A 20,705-nucleotide genomic window follows, 5' to 3' on the forward strand; every position below is an offset into this window, starting at 1 on the left:
AAGTTGCACGATATTATGACTTCACCAATAGCAGAGCATTCAAGTTATAGATATAGTAAGCCAAGAACAATGTCAAAAAGTGCATTTACGACATCTTCGCTTTGATAACGAGGAGCTATACCTTATGCGAGGCAACTAAATCTGCCGTGCACCTCTGCTGTCTGCATGTGTCAGTGTAACAAAATGAATACCATAGTTGATTTATTGGCTTATTCTAAGGGCAGAGGTGGGACAACCGCCATCTTTGGGGTTACTTTATCTAAAGTCTGACTCAATATAAAGTGCATTTGTCCTTTAATAACCAAAGTTGAGATCTGGTTTCTTCATTTGCACTTGAATCTGGTTGCTTGTGCCTCCTCTACTAAATCAAGGTGAGAGGAGCACAATGTGTGATGAAGCCATGTCAGCCGCTGCCATATGCTTACTCTAATGCATTAGAATTCATTTAGCTGTGATGCTTATTAAACTATCTCACCCCTGTCATTGGTGCAGTGTCCCGGTTCAGCTAGAAGTCATGCTGCAAGATAACAAGGGCATTAAAACCGGAGTGATCCTGCGGTGCACTTTATTCAACAAATGGTTGTTTTCTTGACAGTAATTACATTCGAGCTTTGTTTAAATATGTTTGGACACTTGTTTCAATAAAAATGTGTCTTATTTTGAAAAGATGTGTGGGGCGTAGATTTTGTGAGAGATGAAACAAACACAAGCACAGAAACCCTTCATAGCTGGTTTAACCATTGTGCATTAGATTTAATTGCTGTTTAATCAAGCTCAATAAACCACACATTATGAAATATAACTGCTCGAGTATGAGTAGCGCAGATGAGCCCCCCCCACACACACATGCACACGCATACACAAACTCACTCAAACCAGCGAATGCTAAGGGTCACCTTTAATTCCTCGACTTTCCTCCTGCCTGTTCACTCGGTTAACCACTAACTCTGCTTTTCTTTGTCTCCTTTGTCCTCACTCCCCTGCTGACGGGATCTTAACCATTTCACAGTGGAGAGAGGTGGGAGTTGGCTTCAGTCTGCTTCCAATAGTGTGTGTGTTGGTCAGAGCATATTGTATGTGTGTACAGCATATTTACTGTAACACTAGTGTGCATGCTTTAGCCGTCCTAAAGCGTGGGTGTGATGCACGTTGTTTTACATCGAAGATCGAAAAAGCTTGGAGAGGTGACTCAGTTTGTCGGGCTCTGGGGAATATGATTAGTATTCACATTAACAACGCTATTGCACTTTCAATCCTGCCAAAACTTAAGTCTCCTTTTGTCCTCCTTCCAGCTGCTACCCCTTGGAAAAAAAAATCAGGTATGCTCTGGTGCACTCCCGTTTAAGGCATTGTATTTATGTCTGTCCAAAATGACTTGGCACTCACCACGCAGTGTCTTACCGAGCTTGTCCTGCGTTCCTTCCTATAGAATTCGAATCCTCACAAGTTACCGAGAAGAAGAGGACAGTCTATCAGATGGCTTTGAGTAAGAAACTTCGTGTCTTTCAGCGGATGTTTCCTGAACCTCTTCCTCTCTTTCTCATCCACCTTTGTCAAGTGTGGCCCTTCCTGCACATTGTTCCCTTCATTTTGTTGCTGTCCATTTTTCTGTTTCATTGTCGTATGTTCCTTTGTCTCTCTTGCTCTCTTTCTTTCTGCTTCTCTCTGTCTGTCTCTTTCCCCCTTTTTTCTTCTCTCAGATAAACTAGATGAAATTCTTGCAGCAGCTCAGCAGACAATCAGCACCAATGAGGCGCCGGGGACACGGGGACAGGGGCCAAAAAGGGACAGGGGAAGAAGTTTCTATGGCAATGAGGTGTGTATTGTGCTGCAGTAGATTTATGAGTGTTCAGAGATGTGTGTGTGTTTGTGTGTATGTGCCAACACGGCTACCATAAAATGAGATAGAAAAGAAAAATATGATAGAAGTAGTTTTAGACAGCGGTCCCCAACCTTTTTTGCGCCACGGACCGGTTTATGCCCGACAATATTTTCATGGACCGGCCTTTAAGGTGTCGTGGATAAATACAATAAAATAAAACTACTACCGGTACCGAAAAAAAGAAAATTTATTCATAACACACGTGAAAAGACCAAGGAAAACCGAGTAAACGATAAAAACAATAACAAAATAACACTGAAAACCGATAAAAAACTCTCGCTGCCCGGTACCAAACGACTCACGGACCGGTACCGGTCCGAGGCCCGGGGGTTGGGGACCGTTTTAGATAATAGCGCAGTAAAGTGTGGTCAGTAGACCTTTCTCAGTATTATCAGGTCACTTAAAACAATGCTTAATCTCGTAAAAAAAAAGGCCATCGATACATTACTAGTTAAACTATGCTTATAAAAGAAGCTTTAGGACTGAAAATAATAACTAAACTAACTAAACTAAAAAACAAACAAAACAAATAATTGAGTGGCCACTGCCTGTTAGATTGGACATATAGGCCTATGGGGAAAGAGGGTCTTTGTCACAAGTATAGACATTCTTCCACATTGGAAAAATTAAAACAATACAGAAGTGTCTAAACCTGCATTCTATCTAACAACCACAAGATGGCGATAGCTGTAATTGACAAAAGACTTCCTGTCTATAGTCTATAGGATAGACTAGAAACCACATATAAACCAATTGCCGATGACTTTATGGTCTTAGTCACTCATTATGCGTCATATTGAATAAAAAATTAAGTCTTTTTTGTAAATCTTGGTCATACTATGACTAAGTCGAAAGTAGCTGGAAGTAGTATTTACTTTTCTGTAAATGTTACTGCTATAATCTAAACACGGTCCTACGATGATAATCTACTAACCAACCATTGGTGCACAACTATTATAAACAAAGCAGATGGCAATAAATGTTCAAAGAAAATAGTTCCTACATGAAACTGCTCACAACAAGTTTTACAATTTATAATAAAATTAACATAACAATATATGACAAGTCCTGGCAAAAGGAAAAGAACCTTGAAAAAAATGGCTGTAGCTAAAGAGAAATTGTGAAAAGAATAGCAGCACATCTTAAATTTTATTTGCAACAATGAGGAGTAGAATGCTGCCACCTGGTGGTGAAAGTTAAGACAACTTCTGCAGAGGATGATTACACAAAGTACCTTTAAAATCATACAAATATTGCTAAGTGAACAAGTGCTGTACCGGTGAAGAAGAACAAAACAAGAAACTATTTGCAGACTTGTTTTAGTCTCATCTATTGTTGTTCCCATGAAGCGTTATATACATGTGCGTCTCATGACTCTCAGGCTTTTGATTTTTATCATTTCAGCCAAACTACGGGGATCAGTCCGGGATGGGGGTGATGTCATCGGGGTTGGGCCTAGGTTACGACCGTGGACAATACACCTCAGGTCATGGCCCACCGCACGGTATGCTGCGGCAAAAATCCATCGGTGAGGCTGTCTGTTTTTTCCGTCTGCCCCTCTGTCCACCTGTCCGTCTGTCCTCTGGGCCAGTAGAGGTCTGTGCTGTGCTGACCTGTTTGTCTGTAGCCAAAAATGTCCTGTCTGTGGCTCTAAACTCTGTGCATTTTATCTGTAGAAAAAAAAGATATTTGTTTGTCTTATACTATTTCTAACAGTGCTGGTAGTGCTGAAGTGCTGGTAACCTACATTTTTCTTTCCCTCTGATGGGTTATTTTATGGGTGTGTTGCTTAGTAAGGCTTTGCTAAGGTTCCCTCAGAAATATTCATGTGTTCTCTTGTGATCCACATCACAAATGCTGCTGTGCTTCGCTTACTAATTGCTAGTGCTTGTGGAATATGTAGCACTAACTGAATTATATACTAACAAACATAAGATTTGAGGACAGACTTGCTGGCAGGTGCTTGGGCAGGCAGATTTAGACAGACACTCTCATATATTACTCTCAGCTTCTCTTGTTCTCTACCTTTGTACATTTAACACCCCCCCCCCCCCCCCCCTTTCTTTTTTTCTTATTTCTTATATGCTCATAGTTAAACCCCAATTCATCCCTATTTTTTCCTTTTATGTAGGGGTGCCTGAGGAGGAGAAGCAGTTCCTCCATCCTCCAGCCATGAAGTTTGCCCGGAGTTTGTCGGTGCCTGGCCCAGATGACATCCCCCCTCCTCCCACCACAGCCCCACCGGATCCACCGTTCTCCTCTGCTCCGCCACTCGGTTGGAGAACAAAAACATCGCAGCAGCCCTCTGTCTCCGTGTCCCAGTCCACATCCACCTCTGCACACTACCAGCCCTACTCCCAGGCATTACACTTCACTCATGGAGGCAGGGAGAGGACTGGTGGTGCCAGCACTGGCCCCAGTGCTGGAGCGGTGGACCACACAACCCCGTATGCACACGCAGCTGCCCACACTGCTCAAAGCAGGACTGCTTCGCGGAAGGTTGCCTACACTGGGGAGCCTGTTGGAGCTGGCGTAGGGGCTGGTGCAGGGGCCAAGGCAGCTGGTCTTAGGAGAGGATACAGCACTGCCATCCCCCCATCTAGCATTGCCACTGTAATGCCTCAGCAACAACAGACTACCCAGAGTCAACCCCAGCGTGCAGACCGCAGTGCAGCTGGCGCTGGAGCAGGTGGTCCTAAAGGAGGGGCACGGCGAGGTAAGGGTCCATTGGTAAAGCAGTCTAAAGTGGAGGACCTGCGTATGGGCCAGGGCACACTGGGGGGCAAAGGCTCCATGGAGAAAAGCTCCATTCCTATTCCCACCATCATCGTTAAGGCCCCCTCAACCAGCAGCAGTGGGCGGAGCAGCCAGGGCAGCAGCGTGGAGGCTGATGTTCCAGCATCAGGGGAGGCAGATGAATCCAAAACACCGCATGGTCCTCCACCCTCCACCCCTGCTCCACAGCCCCCTGCTCCACCATCCATTCCAGCACCCCCACCTCCATCCTTGCCTTCTATTCGAGCCCAGGATAATCTGGACTTTACCAGCCAGTTCGGGGCCGCCATTGTGGGCGCAGCTCGGCGAGACAGGGAGCGGTTTCACGAAGCCCGCAGAAAGAGTGCCTCCTTGTTCATGTCTGCCGAGGAGGACGTGAGCCTCGGAGGAGTGAGCGATGGAATAGGAGGAGTAACACGGACTCAGGTATCACAGCAACCGCTTAACACACAGGCTGAAAGTTCATCAACGAGGCTGCGCCCGTCCAAGTCCATTGATGAGGGCATGTTCTCTGGGGATACTTTCATCCATCATACTCGCAGTATGCCTCCTGCTTTTGGCTTACCTGAGTACTCTTCATCTGCTCTGGACTATCAGCCCAAGTCTGTGCCTACTGATTTATACACAGCAGCAGGCAGGCAGCCAGCATCCGCTACTACCACCTTCATCCACCCTCTAACAGGAAAGGCTCTTGACCCCACATCGCCACTAGGCCTTGCCCTAGCTGCCAGAGAACGTGCTCTGAGAGATGACAGCAGGTTAAGGAGGGGAGCGGAGCATCACTTTACCCGCCAAATGTCGAGCGTGGTGTTTCCTTCATCCAGTGTCACCTCTCAACCAGTGTCATCCGCCTCCCAGTCTTCAAGCTCGTACCTGGTGACCTCCTCTTCTCTGGCGGCCACAACAGCCACTGTCGGACGGCCACCCTCACCCAGAATCCTCAGAGGAGTTGGGGCAGTTTGGGGTGAGGACGGTGGCGGTGGGGAGAGGGAGCGGGAAGGTGGAGGGGCCCGTGAGGGGCTAAGAGTTCGCTTCTCAGAGGACAAAACAGTCCACACACACCACTATCAGTCTCAGCCGTATCAGCCAAGTTACAAGGAGAGGGAGCGGGAGAGATCGAGGGAGAGGGAAAGGGAGAGGGAGCTGTCCAGGGAAAGGGAGAGGGACAAGGAGAGAGAGGGCTACATGAGGAGGGTGGAACAGGCAGCTGCTAATGCAGCGGCGGCTGAAAGCGCCGCCCACCATGCCGCTCAGTCGCAGCAGCCGCGGAGGCCCACTTTTCTCAGGATGGAAAGTCAAAGCGATGCCACTATACTATCCCTCACACCTCCCTCTCCTCCTTCTACCAGTGCTCAGCAGACAAGGAGCACTACAGGGAGCACGGGAAGTGGGCTGATGGTTCTCCCTCCCCCTGCCCCCTCAGTCGATGCAGATGATGAATTTGTCTACGCAGACCCACTCCCGCCCCCTTTAGAGTTCGCCAACAGCTTCGACAGGGGAATATCGGGATACTCACAACGCGCAATGCTCTCCAACAACCTGACCTCCCGCCAACAGCAGGTCCCGCCCCCTCCACCACCGCCCCCACCTCCTCCTCCACCACCGCCCCCTCCGCCCCCCCAAAAAGAACAATTTATAAGTGGGTTTCCTGCTCATACACCCCTTCACTCGCCTCAGGCCGGGGACTCCACCGCCTCTAGTCTCACATCTTATGACAGTGAGGTGGCAAACCTGACTCAGTCTGCTCCCTCCCCATCACAAACATCACCCAACCCACAGCCTCCACCCTCACCCTCTACCCTGCAGCCCACCTCGGGCCCTCCACCTCCACCATCAGTGTCACCCCCACCTCCTCCTGGCTCTTACCACAGACCCTTTTCTATGTCCCACCATCTTTACAACAGCACTCACACTCATGGGCGCTCTTCACCAACACTTCCCCCTCACACTGTTGCTCCTCCTCCAGCCTACCGTGGTCCCCCAGCGCCCTCGTCCACTGCTGCCACCACTGTCCCACAAAGGGGCACCGCCTCTCATGCCACGACCGCTAGCTGTGCTGCTACAACCACCACCGCTGCCACCACAACAAGCACCTCCACGCAGCTCTACCAGGAGCGAACACACACCACGCATTCAACATCTTCCGCCGCAATCACAGGAAGCCGAAGGCCAGGAGAGCACCACCGTCTTCCCCCGACCGCCAAGAAAGGAGAGTCCCAGGAGACTGTGGTGGACTCTGGGATCGAAGAGCTGGACAGTCGCAGCAGCAGTGACCACCACCTGGACAGCATCCTGGCTCTAAGGGGAGACAGACTAGATAGAGGGGAGAGAGGAGGACCTGGAGGACGGATGGGAGGGGATGCAGAGAGGGGAGGAGATTTTCTGGAGTCTTACATGAGCTACCTGGATGGACAGACTTTTGAGATGCAGAACGCTACAGCAGCAGCATCCACCTACCCTAAAACAAACAGGTTCAGAGAGGGAGGTCGTGCCGGGGAGCTACAAAGACAAACCAGCACCGCTCCCGCGTCCTTCCACTCCCACAGGCGGCGAGACGAACAGGAAGAGGATGAGATCGAGGAGGGAGTGGCAGAGGACGAAAGCGGCCACGACGGATATGGAGTAAGGGACATGCAGAATCTGGGACGTCCCACTTCACCATACTTCGAGCGGCCACGCACTCCTGAGATGAAGCCTCTTTGGGGAGAGAGTCAGATGTCTGGCGATGGGAGTGGCCAGCATGGGGCGCTTTTAGAGGGGAAGAAAATTTACCCTCCCGCGTCCAGTATGAAGCCCAGCATCATCAATGAACTGAGCAGCAAGCTGCAGCAAAGAACCAAGGACAGCTGGAGCAGCCAGACACAGCTGAGCAGACACAGGTACGGCTTGCCGTAACTCGACTGCATTGTTTTCTCGTCAAAGCATGAACGTCATTTTTCGTTACTGTCATTCTGTCAATGTCTGAATACATCACTTGTGATGTGCAAGCTTCTGTGGAAAACACCTCAAACTGTGCACTGTCTGTTTATGTCTTGCGTAAGTGTGTCTATACTGTGTAAACCTCTCTTATTTCTCTGGCTTTTTCCATGTTTTTCTCTCAGAAGCAGAAACAGGTAATAGAGCACTTCCACACTATTTTGTTTTCTATCTCTAATCAAGGATATTGCGCCATACCGTACTGACAGTGATAATTAAAAATGAAAATATATATATATCAATTTAAGAATGTGCACATAATAACATTACAAAACAATCCAATGCCAGGACAGTCATTATTAGAGAGTTGTGTTTTGGTTAATTACAGCTTTCCTGATTTTCAGTAACTGCTTTAACTACTGCTGACTAAAGTAGGGAGATTACTACGCTTCTCTGTTCCTGCAGCTCCTTTTCTCACACGTCGGGAGATATTCACGTTCCAAAACAAACCCACTGAGTCACTCGCATAGGTTCAGTTAAGCCAGGGGTGGGCAATCTCAGTCCACGAGGGCCGGTGTCCCTGCAGGTTTTAGATCTCACCTTGGGTCAACACACCTGAAGCACATGATTAGTTCGTTACCAGGCCTCTGGAGAACTTCAGGACATGTTGAGGAGCTAATTTAGCCATTTAAATCAGCTGTGTTGGTTCGAGGACACATCTAAAGCCTGCAGGGACACCGGCCCTCGTGGACTGAGATTGCCCACCCCTGAGTTAAGCTGTTGCACTGCCGAGTGAAGCTTTTGAGGACTTTATTTTCTTTTTAATGACCAGCTTGTTGTCCTCGCTGCTGCTTCTCCTCTACTACTCGCAGCTCGGTTAAAATGCACTACTTTGCCCCGCAGCTTGACTCAAAGGTGTGTCACATGTTGTGGCTGACCCGATTGAGTCTCTGCAGTTTGTTGGTCCTTTGATGATGTTTTGTCTACACACTGAACACTACAAACATATAGGGAATTATTATTTTGTTACTTAACATCCACCGGGGATAGGATTAGGTTGCATTTTAGCCACGTGCTAAACAAGTTAGAATCAGAAATGAGAAGTCTCAGGTATTTAGTGGCCTCACAGTTCTTCTATGAGAAGAACTAGAGAAATCTCTATAAGAAATCTTTATAAAGAGGGAGGTTAATCTAAATCAGGGGTGTCGAACTCCAGGCCTCGAGGGCCGGTGTCCTGCAGGTTGTAGATGTTTCCTTGATCCAACACAGCTGATTTAAATGGCTAAATTACCTCCTCAACATGTCCTGAGGTTCTCCAGAGGCCTGGTAATGAACTGATCACTTGATTCAGGTGTGTTGACCCAGGGTGAGATCTAAAACCCGCAGGACACCGGCCCTCGAGGCCTGGAGTTCGACACCCCTGATCTAAATGATGTGACTGGGAGCCTGGTTAATGCTAGGAGGTTGTGATGATTTGACCAAGATATAATAATATTTTGAATATTATAATGCCTTTTATAAACTTTTAAATACACTCTGCTCATTTTGAATGCCACATACCAAACCATGCTGAAGCCCTTTATCTGTAAAATACTGTAAAACTATGGTTAAGGAATTAATTTTGTGTAAATATTGTGATATTATCAATATCGTGAACTCATGGCTCTGATAACTTTGAGGAAAAAATATAAAATTGTTCACCTTCAAATCAATTTTTTTGCACTTTAATCCACACGGTCTAAAATAGCTGGACGCTGCTTCCCTGTGTGTGCATGTTTGTACTTTTTTTTACATCACTGTTGTTCCCCTGTGATCATTTCTCTCTTTCTTCTCACAGATTTTCAGAAGACTCAGCCTCAGCTCTGAGCCCGCCCTCAGCTCGATCTCTGTCGCCATCTCCGATCTCATTATCGCAGCCATCGTTGTCTCTGTCTCCCACCCCCGCCTCCCAGTACCCCAACTGGGGACGATCGCCATCTCCGCAGCCTCCAGCAACTTCTCAGCCGCCACGTTCACATTCCCCACTGTCGCCGACATCTTACTCCCCTTATCCTACTTCTCCCAAACACAGACCTGTCTACAGGACCAAAGCCTTGGAATTCCAGTTTATCCCCAGTCGTGAGTCCCGTAAAGCAGAATCACACATTCTCCAGCGAAGGCGAGCACCCAGCCCCCTCATCTCACCCTCAGAGAGACCCAATATGGGCCCACCACGGCCATCATCCCTTCCACTTCTCCCTACCTCACCTCTGTACAGTGCCATGTATGATCTCCGCGGTTCGGTCACTCCGCCATCACCTGGGAACCCTCTCGGAGACCCCTACTTCTCTCCCTCGCCTCCCCTGTTTGCCCCCTCTGGCGCGCCGCCTCCTCCGAACTCAACCTTAGTAGTTTCTCGATCACTTTCTCCAACTCATTTCCTGTCTGGGGCCTCTTCTCCGCCTCTACACCCTCTCCCTCCACCTCCCTGCTTGAGTTACCCCCATCTACCGCCCCCTTCTCCCACAAAGCCCTTCGCTTCCAAGCCGCTGCCCTACTGGACCAAGTATGACGTGGCAGACTGGCTGGGATACCTGAACTTGGGGGAGCACAGAGAGCGTTTCCTGGATAATGAGATTGATGGCACCCACCTGCCCTCCCTGACCAAGGACGACTATCTGGATTTGGGTGTGACACGAGTGGGTCACCGCATGAATATAGAACGAGCCCTGAGGAGTGTAATGGACAGGTATGGCTGCTAAGTGCAACCTGTAAAGCCTCTGTAATGCCACCTTTAAAATGCGATTTCTATCTGGTTAATACCATTCAGTACTATGTGTGCTTATAGCACTTACACCCGATGTTAATAATAATAATAATAATAATGGATTGCATTTATATAGCGCTTTTCAAGAACCTCAAAACACTTTACAATTCCATTATTCATTCACTCACTGGTGGAGGCAGCTACAGTTGTAGCCACAGCTGCCCTGGGGCAGACTGACAGAAGCGAGGCTGCCATATCGCGCCATCGGCACCTCTGGCCATCACCAGTAGGCGGTGGGTGAAGTGTCTTGCTCAAGGACACAACGACTGAGACTGTCCAAGCTGGGGCTACAAGACGAACTGCCAACTCTTGAGCCACGATCGCCCCGATAATAAGCATTCTCCTTATCTTACCTTAAAAAATCCACATGCTACTGAAGTCCTATGTGGTAAAATTTCGTACTCATATGCACTAAATTATTCTCATTTGTGCATACATAAGCTATTACTTTGATAACTTGACATACATACAACTTCAAATGTGGACAGCTACCAAATATAGTGTATCTGAAACTGTTAGAGACTCACTGTAAATTATATTCGTCAATATAAAACTTCGCTATTTTATTTCTGCCAATTGTAATGTGGCTGAGGGTAGCTTAACCTCTTAAGCCCCGATGCCCCCTGATACAGGGGCAAAAGGCAGGAGATCAGGTAGGCTTGGGGCTTCAGAGGTTAAGTTTTTAGAGCAGCATATTACTTTCTGTATGCACAAGACATTTAATTAACCACAATTCGGTGATCTTGTTTGCAGATAAAAAGCTCACCTTTTGAGATTTCCATGGCTCCATAAGATAAAAATAACATGGCAATTTCAGTATTTTTAAAATGATTTTTGCCAAGACTTAAATTGACCTGACATTGCATCAATGTTACTTTTTTCATTATCAGTGGAATTAGGTAAAGATAAAAGATTTTTGTGTTATTACTCCTTGTTATTCGGGTTATTTTTTCTTATTTAGTTATATATCGACATGTCTACACATAGTGGTGATTGGGGGACACCATGGGGAAAAGTAACATGGGGCCAGTTACTATAGTTTAAAGGTTGTCAGCCCTTTAAACTAGTGAGCCCTGTCTAGACAGGTTGTCTATCTAGACATCTGTAGGTGAGCGATTTCCACTTCCTGTTTGTGGTGTGACTTCTATTGACCAATCATATGTGAACTGACTTTGGTGCATACATGTAAAAAAGTTTTCAGAACAAATGACTGCTGTAATGCAATCTTTTAACCATCACTTAAAAATTTTGCTTATCATAGTCCTTAAAAAAATAATCTTCTGGATTTTTAATCAATTAGTGGCACAGGAAGTCTGGAGAAATATCTGCTGGCTACACTGCAAGCCCTGCAAAGTCAGCAGAGGACACCCGGTGGGTTCCTAGAACGGCCCCTCATACCTCAGGATCCTCACAACTTTAGATTTATTGTCACTGAAGAACGGCAGCCTCTTGCTTGAATTGGATTCAGTGATTAATTTCAAGTAGGGCCACGAGTTAATTGCAAGATTAAAGACCAATGCTTTCGAGAAACTCTTAGAGATTGCTTCCTGAATATTTTGAGGTAGGTTGTTCCAACGTTTTGGGCAGGATAAGCTGGCAACAGAAAACACTACATCCCAAATTTATCTCTCCGAGGAAATTATATGTCTAACGGTTTGGCAGTGACAGATTTAAGAGTGCGAGATGGGACGTAAAGTAACAGACTGTTGTACCAAGATCCAAGACCATTTAGGGCTTAAGATACAATAAGAGCATTCCAAAATCACTTCTATGGGATACTGGAAGCCAGTTTAGCCCTTCCAAAACTGGAGTGAGTTTTAGTTAATAACATTACAGCTGAATTCTGAATAGACTGCAGCCTACTTATCTCTAGCAAAAAGAGCATTGCAGTAATCAGGCCCACTAGACATGAATGCATGAACAAATTTTCCAGAATGTCTAAAAATAAAAACTTAACAATTACTTTTAGATTTGCATAGGACAAAACTACAGTCTGTGCAGTGAAATTTAACAAACACAACCTGAAGATTGTGCTCGGAACTGAATTTAACATGCCAACGATATCTTTTCCTTATGTGAATACACTTTTCCCAACTTTACCAATCAGGCTAGGAGGTGACCGAAAGGTGGATACCAACTCCATAAATCAAAACCAGGGTTTCCCAATGTGGCTATGAGAATGCATGTTGTCAGCATTATGACTGGCAGCTGACCAGAATATTTTACAGAGCAAACTGTAATGTTAGAAATATCTGAAGAGTTTAAACAGCATAACTGAGTATGTGTGATAATAAAAGTTCTGTATGAGAGAGTGTGCACTTTAATTAACTGAACAGAAGGCTGACCTTTCACGATAATGTTAGCATTATAACTCTATCGTTAGATACAGGAAGATCTGACAAAGATATAATAATTATTTGTTCTAAGAGTGGCAACTAATTTTTCCAAGGGTCATGCAGAAACTGAAACTGCTGTGCAGGGCAGCACCAATAAGCTTATACAGATATAAAAATGAAGATTTTTCTGATTTTAAATCAGCGTGAATATGAGGCAGATAAAGTGTTGTGAATGGTTGGCAAGAATACAGAAGCACTATATAAATAAATCTGATATAAGATCAACGAGTATAAATAGTTGCCCTGTTATAAGATCATAAGTTGGGGTTTATGGACCAGTAACACACAACTCAAGGTCAAATATGAAGTTATCTTGCCAAAGCCCCAAATTCGGCCTTTTAGTACAGACTTCTGCTTCTTCTGCCATCTTGCTGGTCTCATCACCTCACCTGACTTCCAGAAAACTTTAAAGTCAAACTTTTCCTAACTTGTGTCAGTTAGGAAAAGCTGCAGTGACGATCCTGGAGCAACATTACCTACAATGTTACAGGAAGAACAGGGTGAACTTAGATGCACCCATCTGCTCAAGCATCAAGTGCGATGACCAATGTTTTCACGGTTTTCTTAGTCACACTGCTTGTCCATTTGCATGAGTCACAGCAGATTTATCAATTTATTCTCTCCATATTACAAACGTGAGTCAGAGGATAGAACTACACACAGCCACACCACGGACGAACAAACACAGAAAGCTGGAAACATCACGCGTGTCCTGCGTTTTTTTCTTTTGTCCGCAGGCTGTCCAGCAGCCCCTTTCCCATTTCTGTTCTCTCACCTCGGGATGGACAGACGGACAGGAGGAGGGACGACGGGAGTCGGAGCTGAGGCTGCAAATACAGAGATGGAGAGAGAGGCACAGAAGGAGGGGTTGAAGCCAATGAGGGAGGAAGACACAACTGCTGCTGCTGTCCATGGTGGATTCACACAACAAATGAAGGGGGGCCAGATTTCACACAGAGAGCATCAGAAAGAGGGAGTCGAGGCCCAAAGGGAGGTGGAAACACAGGGATGGAGGAAGGGCTGGCGATCCATAAAGACACCGGCTGGCGCTGCTCACATGTGGCAGGCTGATTTACACAAATACACTCCCCACGCGCACACACGGTCACACCAATCGACACAATTAACGCAAACGCCCTCTCATCCAAAATGTCTGTGGCTGCAGCAGAGATTACAAATACTTGAGAGGAACAAAATAAGCCAGTTAGACTGGAAAAGAGGCAGGCTGAAGAAATGAAAAGGTGTCACGTAGTCATCTCGTCGAATAGTGCTCTTACCCCCTCAGCTGGCTGGTTTAACGTTTACGATTAAAGAGCGGATGCTGACTTCATAATAAATATCCCAGAGGAGCGAGTACTTGAGGGTGAATGAGGATGAATGTGTGCCAGAGTGAGGCTTTATCTGTGTGAATGGTGAACGTAGGGCAGGTTATCGCGACGGCCTCCGCGTCTCTTTAAAACGAGGCGAGGTCGCCGGTAGATAAGCTGCGCGTGGATAAGCCGCGTGTTTGGCTGCGTCTTGTTTTTACCTCGCCGCTGGTAGGGCTCTGTCCTCACTGCAGATCCCGTGATCGGGATCGCGCGTGTATGTGTGTGTTTCTCTATAGCTCTTTATTATCTTAAGTCTTATAATGACGTATATACAGACTGGTCACTGTATCACAAATTTGTAGCAAAAATAAGTGCCCAGACCAACAACATAAAAGTAAACGAACACACAGATATGCACACACAGGCACCCGAGTTACTCCATCCATGCCTGCATGCATACACCACAACATGTAAACACAAACACAAGCACTTCCCAGTGTTTGTGTTAGAATTTATGGGACACCTTATATATAGACACACACGCTACGTTCGGATCCGAGATGTACAAAACGGAGACAGACTGTGCTTTCGTTGGGATTTTGCGACGACGCAAAGAGACTGATTTTATTTACGGAGAAAGACTTTCTCAGCATCAAGGCAAAGTGTTGTACTCTCATTCAGGCCTTCTGTGCGAGGCAGACTGGAAAGGAGAGGGGAGGGAAGGAGTAAAAACTGCCATTTTCTTGTTCTTTCCCACTTAATCCCCCCGGCTCCTTCCAGGAGTGGCCTCTCTCCGTCTGTCGACGAAACCCAGGAGGAAAAACCCGGCCGAGGGGATCCCAGAGAAAAACGCTTATATCGAGTTTTAATACTATGATTGTTCTTACACTTTTTAAACTTTAAATGGGAATACTGGAATACTGATATTGATATGAAGAGATTTATTGTTACTATCTATCATTACTATCATCGTCCTTACTGTTATTGGATCTTCAGAGAGTCCCGGTTTCTGCCTTCGGTGGCTGAGGTGGCGCTTTCGTGCAGTCAGCTTATTTCTCTGACTGAAGTGAAGATAATTGTCGTGGTTATATAGATACATAAATATATATATGTACATGTAGGTATTTTTGAACTGAAAGATGCATAATGTACCCTTAACATAGCTTCTATGTGACAAGAAGCACTGCAATTAAATGTGAAGCACATTTAAGAATATTATGTTTCCCCCCCTCGTTCTCCTTATTGTTTCTCTTGTTGTGAGACTGTGAAGCTTTAATCAAAATCACCTTTTAACCTTTAAGGCCTCAAAATATATTTTTCTCACGCTTTTAAAAGTTATTCACCACTTAATATGCTGTAAAAATGTAGCAGCTGTTGCTCTGAGTGAAAATGATTTAGAATAATACAAAATAATATTTTTTAAATTCTCTATAACATTCTAATCTATATATATATATATATATATCTCACTCCCTGGCGATTGATTTGAGACCCAAGTTTAACTCTTCTCCTGCGACCCGGTGTGATCCCCCGACATCAGCTTTTGTGGCACATTTACATCTCATCCCATCCCCAAGTCCTGCTTGTCTTACTATTGCTGAGATTAAATATAAGGGCTCTGTCATGACCTCTCTACCTTGAACAACGCTTCACCTCTCCTGCTGCTTTTGAGTCCATGAACACATATCAAATGTGCATTTCTTCTGCTATCGTCAGTCTATTTTTGCCAAAAGATTTAAGAATTTTCATAGTCACCTCGCTTAAAAGCGCACATGCATGCATGCATCCATACAGACTATATATGCGATTTAGCAAAGGTAACTAAGGGGGGGACGGTTTTTGTATTTGCTCTTTGCAGATGGCTAAGGAAAGACTATATTTGAATTCAAGGGAAATAGCAATAAGGACGATGAAAATAATGGTCTAACTATGGTTTAAGATGTAAAAAAGAAAAAAAATATCTCAAAAGTTCTAAAGAATCTCTGTCTTCCAAATAATGTTTAACATGAAAAGGTAAATTGTATTTATTTAACTCTTCTGCTTTCTATACAGTTCGACCTGTTCTCTGCAACAACCCCCCTCCCACTGTTGATAATCTGATGGGATTAGGAGCTCTGCTCCGTATTCACCCATCGTTTGCATCTTCCCGTATGTACAGAGCACCCTCTGCAGTCGCTAACATGTGCTAGTATGCTCACAGCTCATTGTTTTATTACCAGCATAATATGCAACGGCCCCGTTTCCACTAGCGGCTGAGACTTTTTCACATTTCCCTTTCGGAGGTTTTGAAGGGGTGAACAAGCCGAGTGTGACTCTACATGTCTCAAAGTCTGCTAGTGTACATAGGGCCAATTAAGAACTCTGGATAAGATTTAAAAAACATCTTGCTCATACAACGATCTTGTTAAGTGACTGGTGAGATGCTGTTTTTTGTTTTTTAAGCCTTTCTTTGCGTTTCGTAGTCGCGTTGGAGAAGTGAATATCAGAGGGAATCGGTCTGACTCTATAGAAAGCACTTCTTTTCCTTTAAGAGATCTTTTAAAAAAATGAGAATATGAACTGCTGAAAAGTAACTTACAGAATATATATGTATATGTGATATGCATATACACACATTCATATAAAACATATATGAATTTCAAATGTTTTAAGAGATAAATTGTTAGAATTATAATAAAGATACAGAAACAAAGTTCTAATTAATGGTTTGTAATTTCTTGAATGATTTCTTTCATCATCTTTCCATCTACCCAACTCACTTTTTAGGTCACAAATTTATCATCTGAAGAAATTGTTGAAGACTTTACCATTAAAGAAAAAACATGGCATAACAATATTTTAGCACTTTAAGCAACTTTAGGGATGAAAGTGTTACTTTATAATCCCACAGTGCAGAATATATGCTGGGTGTAGACAAAAAGGTGAATAACAGAGCAAAAATGTAATATTAAAGGGCCTTAGAATCATTTCTTTTAAGTGACTCGATCTCCAGATAGATATCAGTCCAAATTAATATGTGATACTTTCTTGAGATCATCAAATTGGTGCCTCCGATTTTTTAATTTGTTAAATCAATACTGAGTGTAAGAACAAGTCGCTATCTTATAATAATAGAAATAAAATAAGTTATCCACTTCTAATCTGCAAATACAGCCGTAACATTCAAAGTAATTCTTGCGGCAACAAAACAAAAAGCAAACTAATCACATTATACCCTTAATGAGGTAACAGAAAATCGTAAGGTACAAGTGAAAGTTTTCTTAGCTACTGAATGTCCAAAGGAGCAGTGGTGCTGTTCTGTTCTTTAAGGCCGGCCTAAGGTGTTTTCCTGGCTGTTTTATAATCATTTTTTCCCCTGGGGAGCAGCACTGACCTTAATAGATCAATCAAAATACATAACAGTAATACTATAATACCACACACAGTGAATCAGTGGTTTACATGCTGGCCTAACAAACAAAAGATCGCTGGTTCAGATCTGAGAGAAGAAATTCCTCAGCTGCGTCAGAAAAGTTACCTGATGTAAATAAAATAAAGTATGCCAAATCAGACATGTAGAGCTGTGGTGAATGACAGAAGAAAAAAGCCTTAATAAAGTATCAGAGGAGAGCAGTGGTACCCCTAGGCCTCCTAGCAGAGTCACCCATCTATGTCATGTGCTTCAATAGAATTCCCATGGTGCTTCAGTGTAGCCACGTCTTTCAATGCATGCACATGTCAGAGTATTTTAACTGCTTGATTTTTAAACCAGGATCCACTCAAAGACTGAAAGACACCACTCCATTTTAAATCCTGGATACATGCCTGCTGTTATGAGCACGTGAGCATGACACCACATAAACTGAGTAATCACAGGTGTGTTACCTGTGATTGCTCACTCAAACCCCCTTGTTCAAGACTTTTGCAATCCAACACAAAGTCACCACATCTTCAGCTGATATTTGTAGAAGAGAGACCAAACACAAAAACATAAGATGTATGATTTTATTTGATGAATCAGAGCAAATATGAGATATTACAATTAAAAGATCACAACAAATAAGAAAATAATCAGAATTGTTATGAGGAAGTTCTCTTCTGGAGTATCAGTACCTGAAAAAGTAACAAAACAGCAGTCAGGCAAACAATTCAGTCAGTGAAGACCTACAAGTTTAATTTTTTGCTTGCTCATCTCCTCAGACTCCACCTTGTCAAGGGCAGAGCTGCACTTCTGTCACCACAGATTTCTGAGCCCAGTGCAAAGCATCACCAGAAATGAGACTTTAGATATGAAAAAGCAGTGTTACAGGACACAAACCTGATTCATGTCCATCCTCGGAGGATTTCCACCTTTTCAGAACTGAAAGGACAAAAATAAAGAGTTAGGCTTTTGTCACAGCCATTAATTTTACAGCAGAGTTTCTGATTTTCTCCTCAGACACTCTGGCTTGTCAGGGCCAAAGATGCACGACTGTCTCCATCCAGACTCAGAGCCCAGTGCAAGTCATCAGGGGAGAAGGACGGCTACAAATCATAGACAGCATATAAAACAGAGAGCAGCCACCAAGAACGTGAGGAGGATCCGCCTGAAAAACTGAGGAATGCTGCACTCCTATTGGTTAATAACTGATCAGTCACAGTAAAACAGATCCTGTTTTATCTATTTTTTTTCCTGAATACAAAATGATTGTTGTGAACCCTAACAGGGTTCATCTTTCCTCCGAAGGATTGTAATAAAATATTTATTTTTCTAAGTGCGTTTTTATTTACTCTGGCACAGATTACTAACATTAGAATTTCCATACATGTCCCACAAGGAGCTGGCCCTGGAGCAGACCCAGGACCCACTAGAGATTTTATCTCTTAGCTGGCATGTGAACAGCCCCAAAAGACCTGGAGGAGCTGGGTAGAGATGGGCCTTTCTGTTTAGACTGCTGCCCACATGCTCCAGACAAGTATTTGAAAATGAATAAACAGATGGATGGATGCTCACCCCACCATCATTGTCCTCAGGAAGTCTTTAATGTTCTCAAGTGGACACAGACTGAAGCTACATGTCTCTTAATTTTGCAAGGACTCATAAGATTACACGTCCCCCTCCTAACTAAAGAGTGAGTGCTGAAAACCCCCAAATAATCCTCACCTTTAGGGCTCCACTGCAGCTGAGCAGCTTCACTCATTCAAAGTCCTGAAAACATTAAAAAAAAAACAAAGTCAGTGAAGTGTAAAGAAGCTCAGCACGTGTAACACCAGGTTTGCTTTCTCCTCAGAAACTCTGGCTTGTCAGGGCCAAAGATGCACAGCTGTCTTCATCCAGACTCGGAGCCCAGTGCAAGTCATCAGGGGAGGGGGGGGGACATCCTCATACCGCTTGAAATAAAAGCGATCATACAGTATTATTAAGTTACTAATCACTACAAACCAAAATTAAGTCAAGTCTTACTGCCTGATCATACTTCAATTACTCCTCACATGGCAACACACTGTGAGCTACCATGCTAATGGCTGACCACGTGGAAACAGGCCCACGAAGTTACCGATGGTTGGGTTACTTCCACTACTAGTAAACATGTGAACCAATAACAGCATCGCAACCAGCCCAAGTTACTTCAGATATGTTCAAAGGTGCCTTTGCTCACAATACTTTAAAGAGACCTTAAAAATGTAATGTCCGAGCAAAAGGTCGCAACTGTTTCCACCTACAGATGTGCCGTCAGTCGGACCACTTCACCTGAAACTGCCACAGATAACAACACAAAACAAACCTTAACCTGAGCAACATTCATAATATGATCTTACCATTTCTACCAGAAAACAAAGCGTGCCTCTACTCTCTGCTTCTGCAGTGCTGCCGCTGTAGTCTTCGTCTTCTTTTTCTTCTTTGGCTTCAGTGGCGGACTGTGAAGCTATTTAAAGGCGTATGTCGCCACCTACTGTACCAGAGTATAATAGCACCATGACTTTAGAAAGTTTCGATTCTAGATGTTGAACCTACAATGTGGTAAAAAGGCCATTGAAACAATAGATAAACTGAAAGCATACTTTATTAGAATATTTATTTTTTTCTTTATTCTAATCTAGAATATATGTATGCGAATGAAAGGGAAGCAGTTGTAATGAGTGAATCTACGAGGAGCAGAGTTAGTAAAAAACGTGATTTTGTGTTTGTAATTTTGTCTTGTATGGATTTCTTCCCCCTGGTGGTCACAGTGATTAATAAGAATAGAATAGAATAGAATAGAATAATCCTTTAATTGTCCCACAAGGGGAAATTTGATTGTAACAGCAGCCAAAAATACAAATATACAAACAAACAGTACACAGGACACGGAACAGAAACATACACAATTTTTCTTACATATTTACATTAAGGACAATGGTTACTATAAACAGAGAGTACTGTACAGTTATTAAATTAAATAAAAATAATTACACGTAAGAGGCAAACCAGGTTGTAGTGCGAATTGGTTAATTAACATACTTATTGCAGTTACAGCATTGATGTAAACATCTATGTTTGTTGGGAGCAGTTTGTTGGGAGCAGTTCTATAATAATAATAATAATAATAATAATAATAATAATACTTTATTACCATTAAAGTTAAGGCTAGACCAGAGGGTTGCAGGTACAGTTACCCATA

General features: G+C 44.1%; 1 protein-coding gene, 1 long non-coding RNA gene and 3 other non-coding genes across 5 annotated transcripts in view; 1 reads left to right on the plus strand and 4 right to left on the minus strand.

The window, feature by feature from the left end:
- Window positions 1-16,777, plus strand: part of shank1 (SH3 and multiple ankyrin repeat domains 1) — a 112,671-nt gene extending 95,894 nt beyond the window's left edge. Inside the window, exons 20-27 of the mRNA XM_087840023.1 lie at window positions 1,010-1,018; window positions 1,293-1,319; window positions 1,430-1,486; window positions 1,701-1,816; window positions 3,287-3,410; window positions 4,014-7,536; window positions 9,411-10,301; window positions 13,513-16,777. Coding sequence (XP_087696149.1) covers window positions 1,010-1,018; window positions 1,293-1,319; window positions 1,430-1,486; window positions 1,701-1,816; window positions 3,287-3,410; window positions 4,014-7,536; window positions 9,411-10,301; window positions 13,513-13,600 — 4,835 coding nt within the window. The 3' untranslated portion in view covers window positions 13,601-16,777. The remainder of the gene's footprint in view (window positions 1-1,009; window positions 1,019-1,292; window positions 1,320-1,429; window positions 1,487-1,700; window positions 1,817-3,286; window positions 3,411-4,013; window positions 7,537-9,410; window positions 10,302-13,512) is intronic.
- A 1,289-nt stretch (window positions 16,778-18,066) lies between these two features.
- On the minus strand, window positions 18,067-19,992 carry LOC102785736 (uncharacterized). Its single transcript, XR_004844028.2, has 4 exons — window positions 19,864-19,992; window positions 19,208-19,252; window positions 18,383-18,424; window positions 18,067-18,177 (listed from the first exon to the last, which is right to left on the minus strand). It is a non-coding gene; the product is annotated as an uncharacterized LOC102785736 (long non-coding RNA).
- On the minus strand, window positions 18,254-18,342 carry LOC118455127 (small nucleolar RNA SNORD88). Its single transcript, XR_004844031.1, has one exon. It is a non-coding gene; the product is annotated as a small nucleolar RNA SNORD88 (small nucleolar RNA).
- LOC118455130 (small nucleolar RNA SNORD88) lies at window positions 18,492-18,583 on the minus strand. The gene has a single exon (XR_004844033.1). It is a non-coding gene; the product is annotated as a small nucleolar RNA SNORD88 (small nucleolar RNA).
- Window positions 19,324-19,415, minus strand: LOC118455131 (small nucleolar RNA SNORD88). The gene has a single exon (XR_004844034.2). It is a non-coding gene; the product is annotated as a small nucleolar RNA SNORD88 (small nucleolar RNA).
- Window positions 19,993-20,705: the final 713 nt, after the last annotated feature.

The sequence above is a fragment of the Neolamprologus brichardi genome, chromosome 4 (assembly GCF_056152115.1).
Source record: "Neolamprologus brichardi isolate AB-2024 chromosome 4, ASM5615211v1, whole genome shotgun sequence".
Classification (NCBI taxonomy): Eukaryota; Metazoa; Chordata; class Actinopteri; order Cichliformes; family Cichlidae; genus Neolamprologus; species Neolamprologus brichardi.